At 47.6% G+C, this 25,090-nt stretch overlaps 1 protein-coding gene across 1 annotated transcript in view; it reads right to left on the bottom strand.

Annotated features, from left to right (window-relative positions):
* GPR156 (G protein-coupled receptor 156) overlaps positions 1-25,090 on the bottom strand; it is a 432,766-nt gene that overhangs the window by 44,662 nt on the left and 363,014 nt on the right. The window contains exon 6 of the mRNA XM_069635847.1: positions 5,170-5,295. Coding sequence (XP_069491948.1) covers positions 5,170-5,295 — 126 coding nt within the window. The remainder of the gene's footprint in view (positions 1-5,169; positions 5,296-25,090) is intronic.

Raw genomic sequence — 25,090 nt, 5'->3', positions numbered from 1 at the left:
TGGAAGAATTTAACAACATCATGAACAAAACCCTTGACGACATCGCACCACTCAAGCTCAGAAACAGCAAGCCAAAGAGCCACCTGAACAACTGGTTCACCCCCCTCTTAAAAAATCTAAGATTAGAAAAAAGGAAATGGGAAAATACGTGGAAAACTAACCCCAGTCCAGAAAATAAACTGAAACTAGTCAACATCTCTTCTCATTATAAAAAAGAAATCATCTTAGCTAAACAAGAGACCTACAATAACAGAATCACACAAGCCAAATCAAGTACAAAAGAACTGTTTGCCATACTCAGAGAACTGGAAAACCCAATAACACCTCAAGATAACTGTCTCAAAGACAAAAAGTGGTGCTCTGAAATCCAGCAAGCCCTCTCTAACAAAGTCCGAAACCTCCAAAAGAAAATAGAACTAAAACGCGAGACCTTAGCACCCAATATATTACCGCCTATTAAGACACTTCCTAACTCCAAACCCACTACGCAATTCCACTTCTCCAAAGTCTCCATACTAGAAGTAGAGAAAGCAATACTCGGTCTTAAACCGTCCAACTGCAAAGGAGACTTATGTCCAGCACAAATCATCAAAGATGCCGCACGAGATCTAGCACCATTTATCACTAAGTTAATTAATGCCTCCTTTACCACAGGCATTATCCCCAGTAACTTAAAAGAGTCTTGGGTGCTCCCACTCTTAAAAAAGGCTACTCTAGACCCCACTATACCCACTAATTATAGACCTATTACTACGGTTCCGTTCCTCTTGAAGATACTGGACAAGGTGGCATACATCCAAATCCAGAACTTCCTGGAACAAAACCAACTATTAGGCTCCCGACAATCTGGCTTCCGCCCTCTTCACGGCACAGAAACTGCACTGATTGACCTGAAAGCCCAAATAGACAAAGTACGAGATTCTGGAAAACTAGCACTCCTCCTGCTACTAGACCTATCGGCCGCTTTTGATTTAGTGGACCATAAAGTCCTATGTAACCACCTAGATTCAGCAGCACACTTCTCCACTGAGGCTATAGCATGGATACAATCCTTCCTTAGTGACCGCACCATGAGGGTTTTCTCACCTACAGCAGCTGCAGACCCCATCCCTATTACCTGCGGTGTGCCACAGGGATCATGCGTTTCACCAACGCTATATAACATATTCACTAAGCCCCTGTTTGATGATTTGGACCATCTGGGTATCACGTATACTAACTATGCTGACGATACCCAGATCCTCCTCCCACTCACAGGGGTTTACGAAAAAGATCTAGCTATGGTGAACAAAATATACAGCATCGTTCAGGCATGGATGGCAACCCATGGCCTATGCCTGAACGATGATAAAACTGAGCTTCTTATCCTAGGCACCGCACCCCTCATCAATAAAGTAAGTACAAATTACTCTTCCTTTACCATAGATGGGAACTGCATACAAGTTGCCAAAGAAGTTAAAACATTAGGGATCTACCTTGATTCTACCTTATCATTCTCCAAACAGGTAAATTCCCTAGCTTCCTCAACAGCCTACACATGTAAGCTCATTAGAGCAGGGAAACAATTCCTTTCTCAGCACAGTTGTCTAACACTAGCCAGAGCCCTTATCATCTCTAAACTAGATTATTGTAACGCACTATACATAGGAGCCACTAAATCCATCATCAACAAAATCCAGATACAGCAAAATAAGGCCCTCCGAGCGGCATTGAACATCCCCAGGAGAGAACACATTACAGCAATAAGAAGGAAACACAAATGGCTCTCCACCCATGAGAAAATCAGACTCAAAACTGCATCTCTCACACACAAATCTCTACATAACAAAGCCCCTCAATACCTAAAGGACAGATTCACTAGATCACACCCCACAAGACAAACCAGACTTGCCTACACCAATCGCCTACAAGTACCACGCTTTAAACTGACCACCATAGGCGGAGCTAGCTTCCCAGTCAAAGCTGCTCAATTGTGGAACGAATTACCCACTACCGCAAGGCTAGAACGCTCTTTTTCCAAATTCAGGCAAATTGTAATTAACTGGCTAACGACAGTAACTGCTAATTGAACCTATGATAATGCTTACGCCTGTTTGCTACACAGCATCTGCACCATACGATTGTAAACTTGTATTGTAAACTTGCACCTGTAACTGGTAATTTCTGTAACTTGTAACTGTAACCTGTAACTTATGCTCTAAGCTGTACATATTCCTACTTTCTGCGCCCTTATACCCCAGGGTCCGGTGCGCATAATAAATACTAAACAAACAAACAAACAAACAAGAGTCTTTAGTGGAAAGTGCAGTTGGTGTGAATCTGTTTTTGCAGGGCCAGTAGACTGTAATTTCCAATAGCCCAACCTCAACAGTATTGATGCTTCGATTAAGATACGGTGACACGTGTTTAGGAGGATAGCTCACAGACAACACGCTTGTCTTGGGAGCAGGATAACACAGAGCATCACAGGTTCAAATCCCAGCCCCATGCTTAGAGACTGGTCTCTGGTAAGTGCATTATAATAGATTAATTAATTAATAGAAGCCTCTCCCTGCAAGGGTAGACCCTCCATGAATAGTAGGACACTGTTCTTCATCACCTCAAGCGCCTTCCTGAACTGCTACAGCTCCCGGAAGAGGACCCGCTTTATCTCGTTACGCACGGCCACGTGTTTTCAACACACTACAGTGCGTGTGAGCACAAGGCTCCCCACTTCGTAGGGCTGGACTGCTTAAGTTAGGGATCAATTCTGAAGAACTGCCCAATACTATATTTGTATTAACCTACCCTTCTCTTGCAGATTGTGGCTGTGCTTTCCCCTCTACCGCATTAGGCGAAACGTAACTGCATAGATGTTAAATAGTGAAAGGCGTGTGTGGTAACTGTTTTATATTACTGTGGTTTATTCGTGTTTAATTATTAAGGCCTATAACAAATGTATATGCAGTTTTATATACACTTGTCCAAGCGTATTCTGTGGAGTTTTACTGTGTATGCTCACTGCGCGCTTCCAGTCGCTCTCACCCCTCCTGTGAGTCACTCTCGACCGCCTGCCAAGCTACTGTAGATTGGTCTGGCTTGTCCAGAAGTTTCCCCTGTTCCACTAAACTAGGGTGGCCTCCTAAACCTCTGTCGCCCAGGTCAGAGTTTAGAAATGCATCTTAACACTCCCCAAGCCCCTTGACTTGAAACCTGGAACAGAACATTAATAGTTAGGCATTCTCGAGAAAGGTGAGCATGGCTATAACCAGTGACCAAATTGCGCACCATTCACTTCTGAAGATTTGGGGCGGAAGAGCTACGACCTCTGAAGAAGGGAACACTCAATTGAGCCTGTACACTCTTGTGTTGTCTATCCCATGATGTATACTGCCCTGAGGAGCACAAGATGCGAATCTTCGACTCTGCCCAATCCCCCATGGTCACCGTCAACTGCTCCAGTGGTTTCAACCTCATACCTCCTCGTCTACTTGGATATACAATGTGGCACATTTTTCCGTTCCAGGTCTTTGCTCTCCCCCAGGATAATGGGTAGCTGGTCCATTTGTTCTGAAACCCATTTGCTCTTTTTTAATGTATTCTTTACACATTTCACTGTAAATGGAGATGGGGGGCTTAGGTATTTTTTAAGGTGGGGGAAGGTTGCAGGGGGTCCCTCCTGCTCTTTTTATGGTGAAATGTGTTAAACAAAAAAACAAATTCGAGCAAATGGGCATCAAACAAATTATCTCGGGCAAATATCATAGAACCGGTTTGAAGATGTGTGAGGGGTCTTTTCAACATAATGGTTGGGTGCCGCCCCCCTTGCTTCCAGTGAAAAGCAGTCTGAGGCACCCATGGGCAGCATACATTATAACGGAGATAAAGAGAAGTTAATAGCCGCCAATTATCACGAGATGGCGAGCCCGCAGGGAGCTGAAACACGGAATGTCCACTGAATAGCTAGGAATCCTTTTTTGCAAGCGAGTGGCTGATGTGGAGGAACCAGTGTTGAAAGGCAACAAGGTGATAACGCTTCTGTTTTCCCCAATGGAAGTGACGGCCGGACGAGCTCCAGCCAACGCAGCTTGTAATGCGAGCGCTGCAAAGCGCACACTGCAAGCCCCAGAATGTAAGTAACGTACTGCTGTGTTATTAGACTGCTGACTAGCAATATGGGGCCAGTTGCTGGGGCCCCTGTGAGTCTAGAGGCCCCTTTCATTTGAAAGTGTACAAAGGCCCTGGTATCCCTGGGTATGGCAGAGCTGGCTACTTACCGCTGGATCAAAGAATGATTATGGGGAACCACCGGCGTCCACCAGACCATGCTGCGCTCACCTCTCCCCGGATGAAAAGTGGTTGATATCCCTGGCATCTTCCAACACACTCCCCTCTCACACCCATGTGCTGCCTGGGGAATAATGTTGGGGAATCCGGCCCACATTGCCCCTTGCTGCTCCCAAAAGTTCAGGCTTCTCCCATGTGCAAGGATGATACTCACAAGAGCCAGATACTGTTCATCCTCAGAACCCAGCAACAAGAAGTTGCAAGTCCCAGCCTAGACAACAGGAGCCTTTTCACTAAGGGATTGTGGGAGAGGGGAGGTATTACACCTCCAGGGGGAAATGTTGGGATGCAGGTAACTTGAAAGGACGGTTCATGTCATGGAGGTGGGTATCTTACAGTTAAGTACTGGAGCAAGGAAGAGGGACATGGAGGTAATTATGAAGGCCACCATACTGAGCCGGGCCGGCCTTAGGGCAGGGCCGCCCGGATGACCGGCCGGCGTGCCATTAGCCCCCGCCACGCTAGCTCGGGGGTCTTTCAAGGGCTCCCCCAAGCTGGTGTGGTGGGAGAAGGCTTGGCAGGCGCCCCGTTCTTGTGCTGGGTTTTCCAGTCTGGGAGCGGGGGTGCATTTAATAACGATACGATGCTATTGAGGTGATTACCTCCCTTCTCCGGCGTGGGATCGGGTGATTTTCATTAGAATAGGGTGCTGATGCTTTCGCGGGAGCAGGGAGTTAAAATAAATTGCCTACTGCCCCCCTGGGTTTGACCAGGGGCGGGCGCAACATTTTTCTTTCACTGCCTGTGGCGCTGGCGCCGCTAAGGCCGGCACTGATACTGAGGAATGTTTGGCTGTGTGGAGATATGTCATCATATAGAAGGAAATAATATTAGTTGCCTTACCCTGACGGCTGCATTCAGAGACTGCACGCAGTGAACGGGGTCCGAGAGCATCCAGGTGAGAAGCAGGAGGATATCGAGAAAGAGCAGCCCCGCCACGATCCCCAGCAGCTGGATGTCTTTAATAATCTGCAAGGCAGAGAGGGGGACACTCAGGACTGTCAATCATACAGAGAGAGCATGGCTGATGTTTCAGATAAAGAGATCATCTTCTATGCTCAGCAGAAACTCACAAGTCATCATTGCTGGGCTATTATGCACGTCTCTGCAAATAGGATGAGCATACTCGTCCTCAGCACTTAAGAGGTTAAAACCACTGATCACTCCTATCGATCCCACGCTCATCCCTAGTCTTCAGTGCAATATGGTTATCGCTCCCGTTCAGCTTACGCTCAGCATAAACAGGAGCATATGTGACCTCAGAGCAGCAGGTCAATAACAGTAGTTATTGCCCAGCTCCAATTAGCGCACACATGTGGGCTGTGGTCACCCCGCCTCCCTCAACTCATGCTTCAGGAGAGGGCATACACAAGCAATCTGATTGGCACTGCCACCCTCAGTGTCCCAATGAACGTGCTCTTCAGGCATTATTGACCAGGTCCGACGGGTTCTATGTCCTTTCATCACCTGTAATTTCAACGCCAGGCATTAGAACGTGTACAGTATCATGAAAATGTTCATCACATTTTATTTTTTGCGGGGGTTATCCCCCCAAACCCCTTTCTCCCCCACCTATTTTTACCTATTCCCTACCAACCAACCCCTGATCTGCCCTTTCCCACACCCCCTAAAAATGTGATGAACATTTCCGTTATAATGTTCACGTTTAAATACCAGGCGTTGAAATTGCTGGTGATGAAAGGACGCTGTACCGTCCGATGACCGTATTGGACATATGTTCTTGAAATCCGAGTTAAAAGGCTATACACAGCCAATGCATTCATTGCGGTTTATGGACTTAATATGCTTGGTAAGGCCTGAGGGAGGGGTCTATACAGATATTATAATGTGAGCCGCTCGTGAGAAAGAAATGAAACAGTCAAAGGGGCATAAAGTAATGCCTACATGTGCCCTCAGTGTTTTCTACTTCCTGGGGCCAACGCTCACTCCACCTTTGGTATTTACATCAGCATGGGTAGTGTGACGAATCCCATGGTATTGTCACTGCTCCCATGGGGGAAGCCCCTTCCCATGAGGCCAGGGAGGTCAGGCCGCTACCCGATAATCCCCCTGGGGTGGTACTCAGTGGGTGGATCTCATGGGAAGGGAAGCCTCCCATGGCACCAGTGACGATTATCTTGGGAGAATGCTGTATACACCCCTCCATTTCAGTCGCCTCATTCCTCTCACCCCACTCAGTCCACTGTGGTCCCCCATACGTCTGTATATCTCTGTAAGGTAGAAGACACCATCCATACAGATTGTACTGGGACGAGGGAGAGTGGGGCTTACCCAGATGGAGCTCCTACAACCACTGACATGAAGAAGAACAGGCAAGCAGGAAAAAGTCAATTTTGGAACCAACATACGTGGTATAGTCAACTAGAGTCAGCCCCAGTGACAAACAGGGAAGAAGGACTGTCTACGTTGTCAGATCCTCCCTGGAGGAACCGAGAGCCAGCTGGAGGCTCGCTGCAGAGAATAGGAAAGGTTGATGGAGCCGCATGCGGTAGTACGAGATATCCCCAAGGGACTCCAATGGGACTCTAACATGGGGAATAACATCCACTCTAAATAATGCAGAGCCCTACTAATTTTGCAATGTTGCGGTATGTGCTAATATTAATTGAGTTTGGTGGTATTACCGAATACCATAAAAATCATAATGAGGCCACTATGCCCAGTTTTGAAAACTCTCTTCGGGGTTCAGGATCTGGACTATTGGTCAAATACAAGTCCAGCCCCTTCAGAGTTTTTAGTATGTACTATATAAATGTAAAGATCAAAAGATAGCGACTTCCTGCTACAGGCATACATGTTCTCCCTGAGTTTCACTGGATATCTTGTAAAGCTCCGCCCACTCCCGCAATTAAGAGGTTGAGAGCGTTACCTAACTATTTTGTGATAGATCTATTTTCACTCTGGTCTTGTGTTTTAAATCAATATCTCCCTAGAATGTACACCCAACCTTTCCGTTGGGTCAACATTTCACGTCGTGTGAGATACTTTGTCGACCTATTTCCCCTTGAGTTTGCACATTTCTTACGGGCTTTTTTAGCCAAACATAGGCGTGTCCAGGGAGTGGCCTGAGGTGGCACGTGCTACTCCTGGAAGCGGATTGGCCACTCCAGGTGCCACCCCATTATCTTATGTGTGGGTGTGTATTTCATGCCACCCCTGCATAAGTCAGTGCCCCACTTGAGTCAAACCTGTCAAAAGAGTTTGGACACGCCACTGGCTGCCAATGTGGTGTGTGGTCTAAGCTTGGGAAATACCCTGTATTCCGTATACTGGTGCGCAGCAATGAGACAGGTGTGAGGCCAATTTCTGTAATTGCTGTGGATGTGTTCTTGCTGCAGAGTTTGGCCACACTGAGCGTTCCATTTGTACTTCCAATCTTATCTGAATATGTTTTTACCAAAGTCTCAAAGGGCATCGTTGATGTGAAGTTTTGGAGGCATCCCTTGGCACCACCTGTGCAAGATGGCAATTCAAATCCAAAACATCCACAAATATGGTACAATTCATGACTGCTCTCAGTCGTATGGCGCACGCGCACACACACATCATTAGTACGAAGTCCAAAGTACTCATGATCATTACTCAGCACAGATACCCTGTATATTTAATAAACAGTGTTTCTGATTTTTAAACAGCTCACACTCATTAATATTCAGTGCTCATGAGGAAATTAAGGGCTCCCGACAGCAGTAATGCACACTAAAGACTTATTCTTAAGTAAGCGACAGCAGGCCTGGTCAGAGCGGAAGCCCCAACTCAACTGGCCCTCTACAATCTAAGTGAAAACATTCTACACGCACATTCTTAGAATTAAGTGAGCTCATAGTGGAGCTTATGCTTAACCTAGATATGAACAAGAACTTGCATAAATGACTTCCAATGTTAGGCTTTAGCTTACATCATAACACATCTCATCCCTTATATATACACAGCTGTTTACTCTACATAGTAATCTTTAAACCAACTGGGTCTGTTCTTGACTCTACTTGACTGTGTCTCTGCTGCAGGTCTTAATTTACTTTCATCATTAGAATCTTTGTCCATGACACTAGAGTCACTGAAACCTTTATTAGCAAGTTCACCATTGTCATGTTCACCATGTGCACTGTTCTTCATTCACTCTGAACATTTCACAATTCTAGACATTGACCAACACTCTCCTCCCTCCACAATTACTACATTGTTCCTTACAGCAGATATCTTCGTAGGACCAATATACTTGCTTTCCACACTTTAAGGAGTGAATCTAGGGTTCCTTATGAGAATGCAATCCCCCACTTTCCAGTTCTTAACTTTAACACTCTTGTCCTCATCAAACCTTTCCTTGTACACATCCTGTGCTTCTTTGATGAGAGTCATAATCCTCTCACGATCAATGTTGGAACTCTTGGCTAAGTCCATCCACCCCGGACATAGCTTCGTTCCAGGCTGTCTTCCTTTCAATGGCCCTCATTACGACCCTGGCGGAAATCGAAAAACGATGGCGGAAATGCAATACCGCCATCGAATAGCGCTCGGTGCGACTATGACCCGTCACCGCAAAGTACGAAGCCATTAGCGACACCGTAGTGAACGCCAACGCTAACTGCACCAAGCACGCGCGCGCGCGCCATGCCAAACCGCAAACACCACCATGGTGCAACGGTACGCCAATTCCGACCCTAGCGGACATGTACCTAACGCCATCAGGCATGGCGGAATGTACCATTCCGCCATGGCGAGAAGTACGGCATCGCGAATCAACCGTAAACGGCCCCACTGAGTGCCTGTACACCGCTCCCTGCCCACAAAGTACAACTCCCCGTAGGTGCAATGAAGCCACAATGCAACCATTGAAATGTACAAGTCACCCATGCATGCCAACGAACAAAAGAAACACAAGAGGGGCCAATGGGAGCTGCAGGGCACAGATGGCACGAATACAGAAGCCATCCCAATGGACATGACCACAGTCCCCCACCAAGAAACGCACGCAAACACAGGCACCTGTGACCAGCAATATTCCGAAAACCACATCATTCAACCAGTCCACCTGGCTGACCGGCACCTGTTACACAAAACCCAATCCCCCGCCCCTGAGCATGACAACATTCAAACTGGCATATTGGCAGCCCCCATCCCTGACCTCACTGGGCTTCGTAGGCAAACGCGCACAGCACAGTACCACGCAACTAAACCCCGAAGCTGGAACCCAATGCAGATCTCCTCACAATACATCGCCCCCCAAATAGGCATATGCCACATCACTTGCAAAGAAAAACGCTACACGGGCCAAATCAGAATAGAAATTTTATGCACATCAAAATCACAAAGCACATACAGCCATCAGGCCATGAACTCCAAAACACTAATCACCATTGTGGGCTGCTTCCGCAAGAAATGACCAGCCACTACCTGTGTGTCGCCCTGTTCCCCCATGGTACACAGAGCCACATTCACGTACGAAAAGGCAACATGGAAGCGCACAGAACCGCAGGGCCGTCCCAATGGGGAGGCACTAGTCCAGCTGAAAGGCCGAAATGTTGCTCCGAGCCACCAGTACTGCGTAAGGGCATGTGGCCCATTGGCGATCGTCCCATAAGATCGTAATGCTGCTCCACTGATTAACACGAAGCAGCAGGTGTCGGGAGTAAAATCCATCTGCAGGAGTGGCATACAGATGGCAGTGGCAAAAGGGGAGGAGATACCTGTCAACCAAAAGAAAAGAAAAAGAACAGAATGGCCATCAGAACTACATACCAACAACTCACTTCAATGATCACACGAAATCCACAGCCATATGCATGCTAGCCCACTCCAAAGGAACATCACCACCCCAAAACCACTTGCGACTCATAACCATCTATATCGAGGTGCAAACACCATCACAAACGAGTGTCTGAGGGCGCCTCGAGACAGGGAGGGCTCAACAAGGCCAGATGGACGATGGTCCCACTATGGCAGCCCTGCATCACATAGCGTAGGGGAGGCGGATAGATCCCAAGAAGCCCTGTACATGGCAAACTCTGTATCAAATCACCTGCCCATGCATCCATCCATCATTCCCTCATCCCGGGATCAAAATGCCTGAATAATTACTCACATAACATTAGAAACATCCATTGAGTCTGTGCGTTATGCAGCCTGCTAAATCCACAGTGCCCCAGCCCGTAATTCCAGTGTTGTGAAGTAACATGTATTTGGGAACGGACGGCCTCATCGCCCACGTAGCTATTGCGCATCCCAAACTATTCATATCAATCATTGCTCCCTCGCCATGGGCCCTGTCTCAAGGACATAGAACAATAGAACGTTACATTTGCAGTCAGACCTGTGGGCATCTCCTCGCCGCTAGCTGGAAACCGAAAGCGCCGCCCTTCGAATTCCTCATTTGCAACATCACGTCGAAAAGGCATCTGTGGCCGTTTGAAATCACTAATTATTCCATCGAGTGCGGCTGTGTGTGAAAATGGCAACTGCCTTCACCCACGAATGGGACGCCCCGCCCGTCGTTGCAACTCGGTACAGTGATGCATGAGGGCCCACCGTTACTCGAGTACTACGTCCCACTGACCCCTCACAAGTCTGTTCGCGACTGCACAGATAGTATGTGAAACAATGGGACCACAGCAGAATGAACATATCAACCAATCTTACACGGCCATCGGGTACAAATACATGATTGCAATAGCAAGATACAATTCCCCGAATTGCAGCGTTGTGCGCGGGACGTGCTCGGCCAAAGGGGAGAGCAGTTTGCACAGGTGGAATCAATCACCACAGGTGGAGGCCATACAGCCTGAAAACACATAAATTGCACACCCAGTCTCCTCCCACAACCACACCGAAATGCTACCGGCAGGACTCGCGATGTTGGCCCTGGGGGACCTGATAGCACTGCAAGTGCTCCGACTCCAAGAAGAAGACGAACACCAACTACAACCAGCCGCACGGAGGAGACGCAGGAGGAGGAGGAGGCCAAGGCAGGGCCAGCAAGGCCCACCAGCACAGCCACTACCACCACGCAGGCAGCCCGCAATTCAACGCCTCCGAGCACATCCGTTCAACCTCACTGATGAGCAGATCCACACCCTCTACCGTCTGGACCGGGACACCATAGCCGCCATTGTGGACATGACACAGGCTGACCTTGTCAGCATGATAGATAGCCCAACCGCCATCCCACCCCTACTGAAGGTGGTGTCTGTACTCCACTTCCTGGCCACAGGCACCTACCAGCACACAGTCGGACAGTTGCATGGCATTTCTCAGCCACTGTTCTCACGGACACTATTTCAAGTGCTCGATGCCCTCCTGCAGCACGCAGACGACTACATCTCTCTACCACGCTCGGAGCAGGAAATAACCAACACAAAAGTGGGATTCCATGCACTTGCCGGCATACCGGGTTGCATTGGTGCCATCGACTGCACCCATGTTGAATTGGTCGTCCCACATGCCATGGAGGCCCAGTACCGCAACCGAAAACAATTTCATTCCCTGAATGTACAGATGGTGTGTGACTCCAACAGGATCATTACACATTGTTGTGCCCGATTCCCTGGATCAACCCATGATTCTATGGTCTTGAGGAACTCTACAATACCACGCTACATGGAGCGACACGCAGGGAACAGATCCTGGCTACTCGGTGAGTCTCATTACATGCATGATGATGTGGGGTATGTGAATTGTCAATGACCTGCCAGGAAGGGGGGGGGGGTGTGCGTACGTATCAATGGCATTCCACATCATACGTTTCTCGTCCACATACAGGTGATGCTGGATATCCACTGAAGAGATGGCTCCTCACACCAGTCCGGAACCCACGGGACCAGCATGAGGAGGACTACAACCATGCCCACTCACGTACCCGTGTAGTCATTGAACAGGCATTCGGCCTACTGAAGACCCGTTTCCGCTGCCTCAGCAGGTCTGGCGGGGCACTCCTGTACCGCCATGAGAAGGTTGCAAAGATGGTGATGGCATGTGTCATGCTCCACAACATGTGCGTACGTAGAAATGTGCCCATGCCCCCTGACGCAGAACTGCAAGCACCTGATGATGGTCATGATGAGGGTGGGGATGTGGCAGCACCTCATGGAGTCTGCGAGGCACCGGAGGCCCGTGACATTCGTCAGCATCTCATTGATGTATGCTTCTAGCACTCACGCCTGGTGGCTGATACATGGACACGGGACTCGTGGCACTGCGTGTGTCTGGGACATGCACAATATGGACTGTACGCCTATGATGGCCTAGTACACAAAGATCAATGTCCACACTTCTCATTGGTTGATCGTGCACTTTTTATGGCATATGTGATATCATGTTGAACACCCTATCGACCCGCCACCCAAGTGAGCCCAACACACCCCCTCCACCCTCCTACCTCCCCCCCGAACACCAGTGTCCAAAGATGCTCATTGTCAGTGGGCTGTCGCTATTGCATGCCCCCTCTGCGGGTATCAGGGGCACCCCTGCCTGTGGAGCGCAGGTTCCTTCCAGATCTACGTTGGGGGCTGCCCTGGACGGAACTTGCAACGGATGATGTGTCTGCCTGCTCACGTCCATGCATGTCCCTAAGGGTTTGCGAGAGCTCAGTGAGCACACGGCGCACTGCGGCAAGTTCGGCACATACGTCTTTGGACGTCGCATGCAGTTCCCCCCTCAGGCTCTCGGTGCTACTCTCCATTTGGACTCTCAGGCTCTCGGTGCTACTCTCAATTTGTGCCCTTAGCGTCTCTGTACCTCTCTCCATTTCTGCCCTAAGTGTCTCTGTTGATGTTTCTATGTCTGCCTTGGTGCCCCCACATTCATCGGCATGGCCCTTGAGGAGTGTGGCCATTTGCTGCTGTTGGACGATTAACTTGTCGAGGGACTGTTGCCTCTGCTGGGCCATGGCCATTTGCGGTGGTGTCACAGAGGGGCTGTTGTCCTCATGTTGCCTTGCCACAGGGCTTGTGGGGGATGGCCAGTCGTCGTCTTGTGGCTGCACCTGCGTGGTATCCTCATGTTGTACGGGAGGGGACAGACAGGGGGATTGGGACAGGTCATGGATGGATCTGACCTCGACATCCCCGTCTTCTGTGTCCGAGCATGCTGCCATCAATGGGGTGTCACCTATGGTGCTGCTGCCACCAGAGGCAGTGCCTTCTGTGGCATCCATTGGGGGGACCTGTGGTGGTGGTGTTGTGGGCATGCTGGCTGCTGGGGTGCCTGTTGATGTTCCCTCCTCTGTGCTGCCACCTGATTTGTGCTGCTGCCGTGTCTTGATGCGTGCAGCTGAGGTGGAGGGTCTCTGGCCGTTGGTCTTGGCCCTCTTTGCAGGTGTGCTGGTAGGGGTGTCCTGTAGCTCGTCGTTTGGATCGGACCCTGTGGTGGAGTAAAGGAGGGCGAGGGTTATTGATGGGTCAGTGGGAATTGGAATGGCATTGTATCACATGCATTGGGGTGGTACCTGAGGGTGATTTGGGTCGGGGTCTTGGAGGTGCTTTGATTTGTGTGTGGAGTGAGGGTGCAGTTGTTTGGCAGCCTGCAGTTAGGGTGTGCCTGCTGCACGTGTAGTGCGTGTATTAGGGGTTTTTAATTATTTATGTATTTATTGTGGGTTTTGACGTGCGCTTTCAGGCCGATGTGTGTGGACGTTCTCCTGGACATGTGTTTCTGTTGCACTATGTGGACGCATGGTACTTCACATGGATGGACTGTGTGGATTTGGCATTGTTTTATCTGGCCCACCTACCTGAATCTTCGGATGTCTGCACTCCTTTCTCCATCCCTCCGACTCCCTCTATGCTCTCCATTCCGATGGTGGAGGCACAGATTTCTTCCCAGGGGGTCAACTTGATGGGTGAATCAGGACCTCCCCCGGTGGCTGTGGCAATGTTGCGATTGGCAGATAGTATGCTGCGGACGCGTATCCGCAGGTCGTCCCATCGCTTGCGGCATTGCTGTGGGGTGCGGGGTGCGGTCCCCACCGCACTTACCCGCTGTGCCACCAGAGCCCATATGGCCTTCTTGTTTGCAAGTGCCGTCCTGGTCATTTGCGTGGAGAAGACGACGGCAGCATTCTCCTGGAGGGTCTCTGTTAGCACGGTGAGTTCCTCACGGGAGAAGTGGACCTGCCGCTTGCGGTCGCACGCTTTCTTCGCTACTTTTCCCATTTTTCTTGGTTTCGCTAGGGTGGTTGACGGGTTGGGGTGTGTTTCAGGGTAGTGATTTTAGTGGTTGTGTGGTTTTGGTGTTTTTATAGGTGTACGCCGGGATGTTTCCCGTTCCGGGCCCATGTTTTAACTTCCGTTTCCGTATATTTCCGGGCACCGTACTTTCCGGTAGGCGCACACTGCGGTGACCGCTAAGAGGGGTGGCGGTATTGCACCTAGGGCGCCGTACGGCGGCGGTGTGGGCCGTTTTGGGGTCATTTCCGCCATCGCGGACTTTGCACTTCCGCCGTGGCGTGGTGCTCGTGCCCGATGGGTCGGAATGGGCCGCACTTTGCTCCTTCGTACAATGGCGGAAACGCTATTTACGCTGTGGCGCTCCGGTCAGTCGCTTTCCGCAAGGGTCGTAATGAGGGCCAATGACATAAATGGAGATACATTGGTAACTGAGTGTGTTGTGGTGCAGTAGTTCCATATCATTTCTCTTACCACACAAGACCACCTTAAATTTGAGGCCATAGCTAATTGCAGACCACCCTTTATGCACCTATTGGCTCTCTCCACGACCCCGTTGGCTCTTGGATGATACAAAGCAGTTCTAGTGTGCTTAATGCAAAATTTCTTCAAAAAGGTTAACATTCTTTCAGAACAGAATTGTACCCCGTTGTCAGTGACTAATTCTGTCGGGAAACCCTCCCTATAAAACACTTCCTCGAAGAACAACACCATCTCTGCAGTGGTTGCCTCATGCAAAGCCTTCCATTCGATCCATTTAGAATGGTAATCTACCAACACAACAATATACTTGTACTCATCACCAAGATTTTGCAATGGTCCTATCAGATCAACTGCAACTTTTTGCCATGGCTCACTGGGTACCTTGACGGGATGTATTGGCACCTCTCTAACAATCTTGGTTTTGTCACTCTTCCCACACTCTCTACAACCTCTGACACACCTCTCTGCGTTGCTGTCAATCCCCGGCCACCAAAAGTATTGCCGCAAATATCTCTTTGTTCCCTTCATACCTAGATGACCTTGATGCGCTATGTTTACCAGATGAGATCTAACTCCACTGGGGGGTATTATCCTGTTTCCTTTTCTAACTTTGCATCCATCCTCAGACATACTCAGCTCATCCTTCACACCAAAATATCTTTCAAACTCTTTACCAATAAGATTCCTGTGAGGCCATCCTTCTCTGGTCCAAGTTATGACTTGATTTGATATCAGATCCTCCTCGCCAGCTCTCATCCACATATCTTTATCAATAGCATCATGCTCAATTTCTGCAATGCTCACGTCCTGAAATTCAGGTGCTCCCTCCATTTCACCATCACCCACAGGCAACCTGGATAAACAATCCGGCACTACATTCTCCCTTCCAGGAATGTAACACACCTTGAAATTATAACCCAAAAGTTCTACCATCCACCTCGAAACACTGGGAGACCCTCTGGCCCACTCAGAACTATTCATCAATTGAACCAAAGGCTTATGATCGGATCTGACAAGAAAAGCTCGACCCCACAAAAAAAAACTTGAAGTGCGTGATGGCCCAAAATACAGCCAGCGCCTCTCTTTCAATAACCGAGTAATTCTTTTCTGCTCCTCTAAGCGGCCTGGATGCAAATGCAATAGTGTGTTCGGTCTTACCTGAATCAAACTGAGTCAAAACAGTTCCTAAACCTAGAGTACTAGCATCAACTGAAAGTAAAGTTTTCCTGCCAAACATAAATCCACTCAATGATGGGGCCTTGAATATACAATCATTGATTTGTAAGAATGCCTCTTGGCACTCTTCAGACCATACATACTTCACATTTTTTTTTAATAATTCTCTCAGAGGAGATGAAATGGATGCAAAACCATTTACAAATTTATGGTAATATTCCGCTAGTCCCATGAAAGAACATAATTGGTCCTTGTCTTGGGGCTGGGGAGTATTACTAATACTTTCTATGAGCGATCTCTTGGGTGAAATTCCTTCCTTTGAAAATTTTATGCCCAACATACTCCACTTCCTCAACACTTATCTTACATTTGCTTCTTTGGACCGTTAATCCGGCATCTTTTAGTCTGCACAACACCGCCATAAGTGCTCTGTCATGCTCATACTCATTACCTGCAAAAATCAGAATGTCATCTTGAAACACCCTTACATTTTCCAACCCTTTCAACACTTCTTCCATCACCTTTTGGAACACGGATGCGGTCGAGGCCAACCCAAATGGCATGCGATTATATTTATATGTGCCCTCAGGTGTAATAAAGGCAGTGAGATGTTGTGATTCTTTGCAAAGGGGAACCTGGTGATAGGCGGCAGAGAGATCAATGACAGAGAATAATTTAGGCTCACCAAGAGTGGAAAGTGTTTCCGAAATGTTGGGTAAGGGATGTCTTTCCACTAGAATATTGTGATTAAGACTGCGCAAATCTACACATAGTCTTAATTTACCATTGCTTTTGGCCACCAGAACTATGGGGGACAACCACTCCGTGGCCTCAACTGGTTCAATGACACCCTTATTAACCAAGTTATCGAGCTCACTGCGTAGTTGCGCTCTCATATTTAACGGCACATGCCTCACTTTATGGACAACAGGCTGAGCCACTTTCTTCAGTCTAATATGGTGCTCAAAGTTCCTAAGTCTGCCCAGATCTTCAGAGAAGACCTCTGGAAACTCTCTTGACCACAAATTATCAATCTCAGCAATTGTAACAGGCTCAGGGGCACTAGCTTGTACCCTGACTCTCAACCTCTTCTGTTCCTCCCAACCCAAAAGAGAGGCTCCCTTTCTTGCAACCAAAATATCAGCTTTACATTCTCCACCTGTATATTGTACGCTTGCAGAGAACTGGCCCAACATCTCAATAGGGGATTCCCCATAACCACAGGTCTGAATTTTTGGTGGATCCAGTATTGATTCGTCCTTCCTTAGTACATTCTTAAATGTTTCCCTAGAAATGATGGTCCAGGGGGAACATGTGTCGACTTTCATAAATATTTCTTTACCATCAATCACAAACGTATCTACCGGACCCTCACTGCCTCCTCCTCCAGTAGTTGAAATCTCAAATACATGTCTAGGGTTGTCCTGTGAGGAGTACACCTCCTGTATGTTGTAGGCCGAGTGAGCACTTTCTTCCTGGTTGTTCCTGGATTCTAGGAGATTTATTGATGAGCCCTTGCAGACATTAGCGAAATGTCCTTTGGTTCTACACTTTAAACATTCAGCATTTCTTGCCGGACAAGAAGGATAATTCGACCCATGCTTGATGCTACCACATCTGGTACATTTCATACTCCATGCTCCCTTCTGGCTTACATTGACATTCGATTTTCTTCTGTGATCAACTGCACACACAGCTTGAGAACTCTGTTTGTCAGACTTCAGTTCTTTAACATATTGTGAGGTTTGTTCTATGCTTCTGGCTAGATCCACTGCTTCTTCCAACTTCATGTCTTTTGCCAACAACTTTTCTTGTATTCTAATGTTATTTGTGCACCTCACTAATTGATCTCTGATTAATGAATCAGAGAGATGTTCAAACTCACAGGAATGGCTTAATGTCCTTAAAGAGGCTATGTACGATTCCACTGATTCCGAAGGCTCCTGCACACGTTGGAAAAATGTGTGCCTCTCAAAAGTAATGTTTTTTTTAGGTTCAAAATGATCCTTGAGTTGTTTAAGGGCAAAGGCATATTCGTCCATGTCCTCTGCTTCACCAGCTTGATGTCCGCTTAGACCATCAAACACTGCACGCCCTTCTACACCGAGATTGTGAAGTAACAATACCTTTTTGCGAGTTGAGCTGAATCTCTCTCCACCCATTGCCACCAAACAGTTCTCAAACATGTCCTTCCATCTGTCCCACCTGACATGGGGGCGTCCAGGTTCATTTAAGAAGGATAGAGGTGGAGGTATCGACGCTGCCATATCTCAAAAGGGAAGATTGGTGGGAGCACAGCGGACTGGCCAGGTGCAGTTCAGGGGTATTTGTTATATTGTCTGTGGAAGGCACAAAGTGAAGACAATTGCCAATGCACTACACGGGCAAAAGAAATGAATCCTGCAGGAGCTGATGGGCAGTCACAATCTCCTGTTTGTGATGTCACAATCCTCCTTTTTTATTTTATGAGAGGAAGCAGAAGTAGCTCATCCAAGTCGTGGGAAGCACGTCATAATAGCCGGCTTCTTAAGCGTGGAAGGTGCTGCGTGGAAAGGCTGCCTGGCAACAGATCCGTGTGATCCAGACAAACACAAAGGAGTGACATGCCCACCTCCCCGCTCCGTAGCGAGCCCTTGAGCCGGGGAGGCTTGAATATAAACACTTTGTAACGGCGTTGCAGGTGCGCGTTGGCGCGCAATGAAAACAAAAAAAAAAAATGGGGAGAGGACACAGTTGACACCCCCAAGGGACACGCCTCCTAACCTGCCGTCCCGCTGCTCCAGGGTCGTCCTGCTCCGCCCGCTGTCGCACGGGAGAACGGGATGCGCAGGTAGGGCTCCGGCGGTGCTTCAGCAGAGAGCGGTGCTTCAGCAGAGAGCCATCCTCGTCGCCAATGAGGAAATTAAGGGCTCCAGACAGCAGTAATGCACACTAAAGATTTATTCTTAAGTAAGCGACAGCAGGCCTGGTCAGAGCGGAAGCCCCAACACAACTGGCCCTCTACAATCTAAGTGAAAACATTCTACATGCACATTCTTAGAATTAAGTGAGCTCATAGTGGAGCTTATGCTTAACCTAGATATGAACAAGAACTTGCATAAATTACTTCCAATGTTAGGCTTTAGCTTACATCATAACAGATACCCTGTATATTTAATAAACAATGTTTCTGATTTTTAAACAGCTCACACTCATTAATATTCAGTGCTCATGATTATTAATAAGCACACACATCCTGAATATTTAATAAAGAGTGTTTATGATTATTACACAGCATACACTCATGATTAATATTCAGTTCTCCTGATTATTAATAAGCACAAATATCCTGAATATTTAATGAAGAGTGTTCCTGATTATTACACAGCACACACACATCATTAATATTAAGTGCTCATGATTATTAATGAGCACAAACATCCTGAATATTTAATGAGGTGTGTATATGATTATTAATCCAGCACACACTCATTCATATTCAGTTCTCCTGATAATTAATAAGCACAAACATCCTGAATATTTAATGAAGAGTGTTCCTGATTATTACACAGCACACTCATCATTAATATTATTAATATGGCCAAACATCCTGAATATTTAATGTAGAGTGGTCCTGATTATTAAACAGCACACACTCATTAATATTCAGTGCTCATGATTATTAATAAGCAAACACATCCTAAATATTTAATGAAGAGTGTTCCTGATTATTACACAGCACACACACATCATTAATATTAAGTGCTCATGATTATTAATAAGCACATAAATCCTGAATATTTAATGAAGAGTGTTCATGATTATTAAACAGCATACACTCATTAAAATGTAGTGTTCATTATTATTAATAATCACAAACTCATCAATAATATTCAGCGCCGTGTGCTTATGATTTTTAATAAGTACACACTCATTAATATTCAGTCCAGAGGCTCACGATTAATAGTTATCGTACATTAATCATTAATTTTCATTCCAACGCGGACATGATTGTAAATTAGCGCATTGTCATCATTAATATTCAGTGCTGAGTGCTCATGATTATTTCCAGCATACACTCATTAATATGCATTCCATTCCAGACACCTCATGATTTTTTTATCAGCACCCACTCATCATTGATCATTAGTACACTGTGGTCATGCATATTAATCAACACACAGACTCATTAATATTCAGTAGAGCGTGTTCATAATAATTAATCAGCACAAACACACCAACTTTTAATCTTCATTCTAGAGGACTTGTGATATTTAAACAGCACACACAAATCATTCATATTGAGTCCTCCCATTGTAGGACAGAGAAGAGCTATAGTGCACGTGTCTTCTGCAGCTATCCAGTAGATAATCCATATCCACGTTAGATCCCTCCGAGCTCCCTAGTTGTCCCTACCTAGGACAGTGAAGAGCTCGAGTGCATGTGTGTTCTGCTACCCAGCAGATAATCCCTATGCACGTTAGATCCCTCTGAGCTTCACAGTCTTTCCAATGTAGGACAGAGAAGGGCTAGAGTGCATGTGTCTTCTGCAGCTTTACAGCAGATAATCCATATCCATGTTAGATCCCTCTGAGCTCCCAGTCCTCCTAATGTAGGACAGAGAAGAGCTAGAGTGCATGTGTCTTCTGTAGCTATCCATCAGATAATCCATATCCACGTTAGATCCCTCTGAGCTCCCCAGTCCTCCCATTGTAGGACAAAGAAGAGCTAGAGTGCATGTGTCTTCTGTAGCTATCCATTAGATAATCCATATCCACGTTAGATCCCTCTGAGCTCCCCAGTCCTCCCAATGTAGGAAAAGGAAGAGCTAGAGTGCATGTGTTTTCTTCAGCTATCCAGCAGGTAATCCATATCCATGTTGGATCCCTCTGAGCTCCCAGTCCTCCTAATGTAGGACAGAGAAGAGCTAGATTGCATGTGTCTTCTGCAGCTATGCAGCCGATAATCCATATCCATGTTGGATCCCTCTGAGCTCCCAGTCCTCCTAATGTAGGACAGAGAAGAGCTAGATTGCATGTGTCTTCTGCAGCTATGCAGCAGGTGATCCATATCCACATAAGATCCCTCTGAGCTCCCCAGTCCTCCCAATGTAGGACAAAGAAGAGCGAGAGCGCATGTGTTTTCTGCAGCTATGCAGCAGATAATCCATATCCATGCTGGATCCCTCTGAGCTCCCAGTCCTCCTAATGAATGTAGGACAGAGAAGAGCAAGAGTGCATGGGTCTTCTGCAGCTATTCAGCATATAATCCAAATCCTGTTAGATCCCTCTGCACTCCACAGTCCTCGCAATGTACGACAGAGAAGAGCTAGAGTTCATGTGTCTTCTGCAGCTCTCCAGCAGATAACCCATATCCATGTTAGATCAATCTGGGCTCCCCAGTCCTTCCAATGTAGGACAGAGAAGAGCTAGAGTGCATGTGTCTTCTGCAGCTACGCAGCAGATAATCCATATCCATGTTGGATCCCTCTGAGCTCCCAGTCCTCCCAATGTAGGACAGAGAACAGCTAGACTGCATGTGTCTTCTGTAGCGATCCATCAGAGAATCCATATCCACGTTAGATCCATCTGGGCTCCCCGGACCTCCCATTGTGGGAAAGAGAAGAGCTAGAGTGCATGTGTCTTCTACAGCTATTCAGACGATAATCTATACCCACGCAAGATCCCTCTGAGCTCCCCAGTCCTCTCAATGTAGGACAGAGAAGAGCTAGAGTGCCTGGGTCTTCTGCAGCTATGCAGCAGATAATCCATATCCATGTTAGATCCCTCTGAGTTCCCCAGTCCTCCCATTGTAGGACAAAGAAGAGCTAGAGTGCATGTGTCTTCTGCAGCTATTCAGACGATAATCTATACCCACGCAAGATCCCTCTGAGCTCCCCAGTCCTCCCAATGTATGACAGACAAGAGCTAGAGTGCATGGGTCTTCTGAAGCTATCCATCAGAGAATCCATATCCACGTTAGATCCCTCTGAGTTCCCCAGTCCTCCCATTGTAGGACAAAGAAGAGCTAGAGTGCATGTGTCTTCTGCAGCTTTTCAGCAGATAATCCATATCCAGATTAGATCCCTAGCCCCCGAGTGTCATAAATCACCAATGTATCAACTTCTGTCGTAAATCACCAATGTATCAACTGAAAAGGATACGGTAACCAATAAAGGATACAATTTGTTAGGGCTCTTCCGGATCCTATTTTCACACGACTTGATTGTAGGCAGGTCAAATTAGACCTTCCAAATGATACAACTCTCTGACTGGATAAAACAGGCAGAGAGTTGGATCACTGGAAAGGGCGTGGGAATTGTGTAGGAAGTATGCCTAGGATAGATAAAGTATCATAAGAAACTGTCCCAATCGAATTACTAAGATAACACAGTTTTAGCATTAATTCAGGCACTGACCTTATGGCAAGAATTGAAGAAATCCACGAAGGCTCCTTGAAGAAAACCAGGAGTTGAACAAACGACAAAGGAAGGGAACATTAGTAAGGGAGACTTATCCCGAACGGCACGAGGCTCTCGCTAGATACCGGGTTGGTGCACCACAGGATAGCGTCCAAACTACTGTGCACAATAACCTTCCAATAGTTCATGAAATACTTCCTTTCCCACGATGAACACAAATTAGAATTTCACCTGTTAACTGTCACAGGCACCAAAGGTTCAGAAATAGTTAAAAAAACCACGTGCAGGATAGCACGCGATAGATTACACGCAGCCAGGCCAGCCGCGCTTGAAAACAGAGTTTGCGTGTAGATATTAGTACGCGAACAGGATACACGCAGCTCAGGACCGCCGCGCTTGCAGACAGCGTCCGCGTGGAGATTTGGCACGCGAATAGGATACACAGAGCTCAGGACAGCCGCGCTTGCAGACAGCGTCTGCGTGGAGATTTGACACGCGAACAGGATTCACGCAGCTCAAGACAGCCGCGCTTGCAGGCAGTATTCGCGTGTAGATTTGGCACGCGAACAGGATTCACGCAGCTCAGGACAGCCGCGCTTGCAGACAGCGTCCGCGTGAAGATTTGGCACGCGAACAGGATTCACGCAGCTCAGAACAGCCGCGCTTGCAGACAGCGTCCGCGTGGAGACTTGGCACGCGAACAGGATTCATGCAGTTCAGAACAGCCGCGCTTGCAGACAGCATCCGCGTGGAGATTTGGCACGCGAACAGGATTCACGCAGCTCCGGAATTAGCGTGTGTAGGAAACACGCTCAAAAATAGGTCAAAGAAGTTGCTGAAGGGAATGCGAGCACGCAGGTCCGGAGTTCAGCTACCAAAACGCCAAAATTGACTTAATCAGAAGCAGCGATCAGAGTTTCCACGCTGCTTATGTACGCACTGCCGTGAAACACATGACGGACCTAAATCACGTGAATTTTAACGACGTGAAAAATGCAGACGTCGTTTTTCGGGCAATGCATCAAACAACCTCCATTTTGAGTAGAATGGTCTAGTGGTTCTATGGGCGTAACTCATTTTGTATGGAGAAGTCGTTCCTGGTCCAGAGGTATGTCCAGCAGGCATGACACCGAGTCCTCCCAATGTAGGACAGAGAAGAGCTAGAGTGCATGGGTCTTCTGCAGCTCCCCAGCAGATAATCCATATCCATGTTAGATCCCTCTGAGCTCCAAGTCCTCCCAATGTAGGACAGAGAATAGCTAGAGTGCATGTGGCTTCTGTAGCGATCCATCAGATAATCCATATCCACATTAGATCCCTCTGGGCTCCCCAGTCTTCCGGATGTGGGACAGAGAAGAGCTAGAGTGCATGTGTCTTCCGCAGCTATGAAGCAGATCACCCATATCCATGTTAGAGCCCTCTGAGCTCTCCAGTCCTCCCAATGGAGGACAGAGAAGACCTAGAGTGCACGTGTCTTCTGCAGGTAGCCAGCAGGTAATTCATATCCACGTTAGAACCCTATGAGCTCCCCAGTCCTCCCATTGTCGGACAGAGAAGGGCTAGAGTGCATGGGTCTTCTGCAGCTATCGAGCAGGTAACCCAAATCCATGTTAGATCTCTCCGAGCTCCACAGTATTCGCAATGTAGGACAGAGAAGAGCTAGAGTGCCTGTGTCTTCTGCAGCTATGCAGCAGATAATCCATATCCATGTTAGATCCCTCTGAGCTCCCCAGTCCTCCCAATGTATGACAGACAAGAGCTAGAGTGCATGGGTCTTCTGCAGCTATCCATCAGATAATCCATATCCACGTTAGATCCCTCTGAGCTCCCCAGTCCTCCCATTGTAGGACAAAGAAGAGCTAGAGTGCATGTGTCTTCTGCAGCTTTTCAGCAGATAATCCATATCCAGATTCGATCCCTAGCCCCCCAGTCCTCGCAATGTAGGACAGAGAAGAGCTAGAGTGCATGTGTCTTCTGCAGCTATCCACCAGATAACCCATATCCACGTTAGATCCATCTGGGCTCCCCGGTCCTCCCATTGTAGCAAAGAGAAGAGCTAGAGTGCATGTGTCTTCTGCAGCTATTCAGCAGATAATCTATACCCACGCAAGATCCCTCTGAGCTCCCCAGTCCTCCCATTGTCGGATAGAGAAGGGCTAGAGTGCATGGGTCTTCTGCAGCTTTCGAGCAGGTAACCCAAATCCATGTTAGATCTCTCCGAGCTCCACAGTCTTCGCAATGTACGACAGAGAAGAGATAGAATGCATGTGTCTTCTGCAGTTTTCCAGCAGCTATTCCATATCCACGTTAGATCCCTCTGGACTCCCCAGTCCTCCCAATTTAGGACAGAGAAGAGTTAGAGTTCATGTGTCTTCTGCAGCTACCTAGCAGATAATCCCTATGCACGTTATATCCCTCTGAGTTTCACAGTCCTCCCAATGTAGGACAGGGAAGACCTAGAGTGCACATGTCGTCTGCAGTTATCCAGCAGATAATCCATATCCATGTAAGATCCCTCTGACCTCCC

The sequence above is a fragment of the Ambystoma mexicanum genome, chromosome 7p (genome assembly GCF_040938575.1).
Source record: "Ambystoma mexicanum isolate Mex_15411 chromosome 7p, UKY_AmexF1_1, whole genome shotgun sequence".
Lineage (NCBI taxonomy): Eukaryota > Metazoa > Chordata > Amphibia > Caudata > Ambystomatidae > Ambystoma > Ambystoma mexicanum.
Note: the sequence above shows the minus strand (reverse complement) of the source record. Positions and strands in the feature narration are given on the sequence as shown.